This window comes from Sardina pilchardus, chromosome 3 (assembly GCF_963854185.1).
Source record: "Sardina pilchardus chromosome 3, fSarPil1.1, whole genome shotgun sequence".
Classification (NCBI taxonomy): Eukaryota; Metazoa; Chordata; class Actinopteri; order Clupeiformes; family Clupeidae; genus Sardina; species Sardina pilchardus.
The window spans coordinates 15,999,336-16,004,397 of NC_084996.1; the positions used below are offsets into that span (position 1 = coordinate 15,999,336).

Below are 5,062 nucleotides of genomic sequence, written 5' to 3' on the forward strand. Positions count from 1 at the left end.
TGGGTTTGCATGTGAAGTATTTATTAGATTAGATTAGATTAGATTAGATTCAGCTTTATTGTCATCGTGCAGAATACAAGAACAAAGACAACAAAATGCAGTTTATCTTGCTTTTGTTGAGAAAATTCAATGACTTTGTGCATCTGCGGTATGTAGATATGTAGATGCCAGTGTGTTAAAACTAGATGCACATGTCCACAACAAACCAAATGAATGTTTCCTTTTCCAACAGGTTAGCACAGAAGATAACACAGATGAGAATGGTAAAGCAATTTGTTTTATGTATGTGTGTATGTATGTGTATTAGTCTTCACATCTGTACACTTACAGTATACCGTACGTACTTCTTGGGGTAATATGCTGAAGGCCAGCATGCTGAAATGGTCTGTTTGCAGAGAGTCAAGGTGAAGTTGAAGAGACAGCGGTTCCCTCCAGTACCTTCCTCCCCATGCAGAATGGAGGGGAGGACAGATCAGGTATGGAGTCTCAGTATGATGAATGTGCACGTACACTCTCTCTCTCTCTCTCATACATGTGTTGTTTACCTTGATAAGCTAATACTTTCTTGCTTATACCACTGCTTGGTCAAATTTCCTATTGTGATGCGCTATTTGGAACATGCATTATTTTTCGGTATACCGCACGGCTATGAAGAAGTTCCTGTTTTTTGGGCTTATCACACTTGAATATTAATTCGCCAATGTGAATGTAACGGTAAAAACAACAACGTTGTATCTAAGACGGCGGAAATATAAACGAAAGTGATAGTAGCAGTGGTATAAGTGGGATAATCAACTCCGCGCCGTGCGTTTTATAGGAAAATAATGCACTTATCGAAGTGTAAAGGCCTTATTACCACTTCGAACATGCATTATTTTCCTATAAACGCACGATGCGTCGTTGATTATCCCTTACTGTACATAAGGTACTACATGATTACTCCTGACTGTGTTATAATAAGTGCTTAATAACTTAAGCTTTAGCTGCTGTATAATGAAGACACGCATTTACCTCAAAGCACATAAGGTCACGAAATAGGCATTTGAAAGACAGAAACTGCATGAAAACAGACAACCACATTTCTTCATGTGTTGCGTGGCAATACCATGTGACTCATTAAAAAAAATGTTAGCATCTTGTCTATGCTATTTCCACTGCATTGTCTGCACAGGCACAGCTTTGGATTAGAACCAAGGGGGGAACCAACGGAATTGTCATCGCATGGCCTTTGACCAATCCTCTGCAGAGTCTCCATGAGCCAGAGGTCAAAACTAAAGCAGAAGGGCTGTTTTACGCTAACTCAAGCGGGGCTAAATGTGTATGGAGATCACACACAGGCTTTTTAAACCCAAAATGGCTTGACCCATGGCCTTCGGGTCACTGTTCCAGAATCAGGGCCAGCAAATTAGGTTTGCTTGGGATGCGGTGGGCATTCAGGGGGCTGGTTGCCGCTTGACTGACCCAGGGATTCAAGGACATGAGCCACTGCTGTGTTGCTGTGCTGCTGTAGGTTAAATTGGGAGCACAGGAGGGTTCCAGCTCTGTCCCTTCCAAGCCCCTTAAAAAGCGTAGCTTCCCATCCACAGGGGTAGACTTAATGATGAGGGGCACACAGAATAAAGCTCTGTCTCTGTGTGTGTGTGTGTGTGTGTGTGTGTGTGTGTGTGTGTGTGTGTGTGTGTGTGTGTTTGTCCGTGTGTGTTTATACGTGTGTGTGTGTGTGTGTGTGTGTGTTTATCTGTGTGTGTGTGTGTGTGTGTGTGTGTGTGTGTATAACAGCTTAAACAGTCAGGATGGAGGCATGTTACAGAGTGCCAACACACTGTGCTTAAATATAGCCTCAGCACTGCCTTGTTTTTTCTCTTTTTCTGTTGTTGTTTTTGTTCATTTTGCATGCCCTGAAGCTGTGACAGAATTGCTAAAAATGGATCATTGTCTTCATCTTTGTCTATGGTCAGTGTGCATATGTGTATTCTGTGTGTATGAATATACAGTATACACTTGTTGTAAGATATACAGTGTGTGTGTGTGTGTGTGTGCGCGCGTGTGTGTGGTTTTGGTTTTGGATGTTTTTTGTTATCTAATTCTGAGGGTTGACCTGTGTATGGACATCAGTAGCTGGTAGTGAAATCCATGAGCCAGGAGAGAGAGGTTGCATCTAAATGAACCTCGGTGTGTGTGTCTGTGCATGTGTGTGTGTCTGGTTCTATGTCTGTATCTAATGTGTGTGTGTGTGTGTGTGTGTGTGTGTGTGTGTGTGTGTGTGTGTGTCTGTGTGTGTGAAAGGGGCTGTTTTTAAGTGTCTTCATATGTTCAAAGTGTTTTGTTTTGTACACATATTTATTCAGAAAAAGATCCTTGGACCGTCTAGATTTTCTGAAATGTGAAACCAAAAAAAGGTCTCTCTTGCCTCTCAGTTTTATACATTTTAACATTTTGTGCTCATGTGTAGTCATAAATAGATAGCCTACTTTATTCAAGTTTATCTCGTATTTATTGGTGATGCCTGTGATGTTCAAATCTAGTTTCACCAAAGGCAGCAGCAAATATGCCTGAGGGTACATCTCAAAGATGTATGAAATCTCCTAAAATAAAAGGAATTGTTAATGAACCGTTAAGTGCAGACCATCTCTCTTTCTCTCTATCAACATATCACCCAAAATTCTTTGCTAAAAAGCTTCAAAACTTTATTTGCCAAGACTCACAGCTGGTCTTTCTGCTGGTTTATTCATACTCAAGGTGCCTCTCATGCAGCGTTTATACGTCCTCCCTTGCTCCTCGGGCGTCGATCCTCACTGATCTACATAAATAATGATGGGGGGGGGGGACAATGGGATAGTCTATCCAGTGTTAGTTATAGATCAGTGGGGACGCCCCTCGAGGATCGAGCATCGAGGATCGAGGAGGCATGTTGAGAGGCACCCTTAGTGTATGATAGAGGCACGGAGGCCATTTTGGGATTGAGTTGAGCGTTTTCTCCCCGTCTCTCCCTCTGTCTGTGCAGTGCTGGGGAGGCTGGAGGTGCGGGTAGAGAGGGACCTGAGAACGGGGGCCACCGTGGTCAAGTCCGTGGCCCCTCTGCCTCCCGGGGACCCCCCAGGTGTGACGCCGATGGAGACGGTGGTGTTTGACGATGGCCGCAAGTGCGTCCGAGCCGTGAGTGGGGGCCCGAGCGGAGCCCAGAGCGAGGCCAGCGCCGAGGATCTGGACCGGGTGCTGAACACGCTGGACGAGGTCGGAGTGCCGGTCCTGCTGGAGGCCCGTGGACTGGTCGCGCCGTCTGTCGAGGGTCTTGGGGGACGAGAGGAAGCCGAGGTGGAGGAGGAAGAGTTGGAGGAGGAGGAGGAGGAGGAGGAGGACACTGAGGAGGAGACAGAGGTGGATGGGGAGGTAGAGGAGGAGGAGGAGGAGGAGGGTACTGAGGTGGAGACAGAGGCAGATGGAGAGGTGGAGGTGGGGGACACTGAGGAGGCCTTAGAGGAGCAGAGAGACCAGGCCGTGGCCTCGGAATCCTCCCTCAAGAGCCCCCTGCAGCTGGACCCAAAGGAGGACTCCGTGAACATGAGAGAGGAGAGTGTAGGAGACGCAGACGGCGTATGGGAAAAGGGAGAAAGTGCAGATGAAAAAGTCATTGACACAGAGGAGGAGGAAGAGGAGGAAGAGGAAGAGGAGGCATTTAGGCCTGAGGAGGGCTTAGATCCTATCACTCTTACTTTTCTGGGCTTCAGTCAGGCAGCAAGTGAGCCTGGTCAGGGGAACGAGGATGACGGCTCGCTCGTCAGAGTCGAGCGGGTCCTCATACATGAATATAGCGATGAGGATGAGGAGGACGAAGAGGGATGGGAGGGCGAGGAGCATCACCAGTACCACCAGCTGGCTTCTCCTGACATGGACAACAGCCACGCTTCCACCAGCGCAGTCGTGGGGTCTCCGGAAAGACAGCTCGGAGCAGAGGCACTGGAGGAGATGGATGACCCAAGCCTGGCGCCTCTTTTGGGCACCCAGACTTACCGGACCCAAGGAGGAGAGGGAGGAGGAGGAGGAGGAGGAGGAAGAGGACAGGGAGGTGGCGACACAGAGGAGGAGAGACACAGGGGCGCGGAGTCGGAGGCCCTGGAGCTGGTGAGGGCGGCCTGTTCGGACACGGGCGTCCCGGAGGCCCCTCTCCATCTCTCGGTGTGCCCCACTCTGGGCGCCAGGACTGAGGGGGCCGAGACGGAGGGAGAGCTGGGCCGCGGGGAGGGCGCGGTGGAGAAGGAGTCGCTGGACGACGTGTTCCAGGACGTCACGCTGGACGACGCCCAGACGAGCGCAGCCCAAGAGCCAGAGTCACAGCCACCCGCGCTGACCTCCAGTGGAGAGCCCAGCAGAGCAGAGGGAGTGGGCAGCCCCAAACACAAGACCTGCCAGTGCTGCTCCGTCATGTAAGGCTGTAGCACACGCTCAATCTCTCTCTTACATTCTCTCTCACTGCCTCTCTCCCACTATCTTTTCCTCTCTCTTTCTCCCTGTGCCCATCTCTCTCTCTCTCTCTCCCCCTTTGTCCATCTCTCTCTCCTTCTCTCTCTTTATATACTTGGCCACCAACATACCAAGATTTCATCTGCTCCTCTGTTCATCTGCTGAGTAAAACGGCACTCCATCGATGGACATAATGAACTGTGTTTTGTCGCCACCTGCTGGTTTTAAGCCAGAACTGCTATCTGTATTGAGGCTTTTTACTGCCATGCATTTATCAGTCAGGAGTACGGTGCTGATTGTTGTCAATTTAATTTGGGAAGTCATGATTTTAAAACATTGTCTTGAGCTTGAAATTTGATTCTTGAATTTTATCAAAATCATGACCATATGTGCATTTGATGGGCCTTAATCTTTATAAATGATATATACATAAATCAGAGCAATATGCTTAATGTCTTTGCAAATCATAGGTCCAGTGTTCTGAAGAACACAGATGCCTGTGGTCTGATAGAGTGTGGATATGTGCATGATGTATGTGGATGTAAAATGGTCTGATATGTATTTTATCCAGCACTAATAGTTGTGTATGAAAGAAATGATT

At 47.9% G+C, this 5,062-nt stretch overlaps 1 protein-coding gene across 1 annotated transcript in view; it reads left to right on the forward strand.

Moving 5' to 3' along the window:
• LOC134075905 (nucleolin-like) overlaps nt 1–4,428 on the forward strand; it is a 24,163-nt gene extending 19,735 nt beyond the window's left edge. The window contains exons 6-10 of the mRNA XM_062530933.1: nt 233–263; nt 396–476; nt 3,005–3,375; nt 3,535–3,926; nt 4,200–4,428. Coding sequence (XP_062386917.1) covers nt 233–263; nt 396–476; nt 3,005–3,375; nt 3,535–3,926; nt 4,200–4,428 — 1,104 coding nt within the window. The remainder of the gene's footprint in view (nt 1–232; nt 264–395; nt 477–3,004; nt 3,376–3,534; nt 3,927–4,199) is intronic.
• Nucleotides 4,429–5,062: the final 634 nt, after the last annotated feature.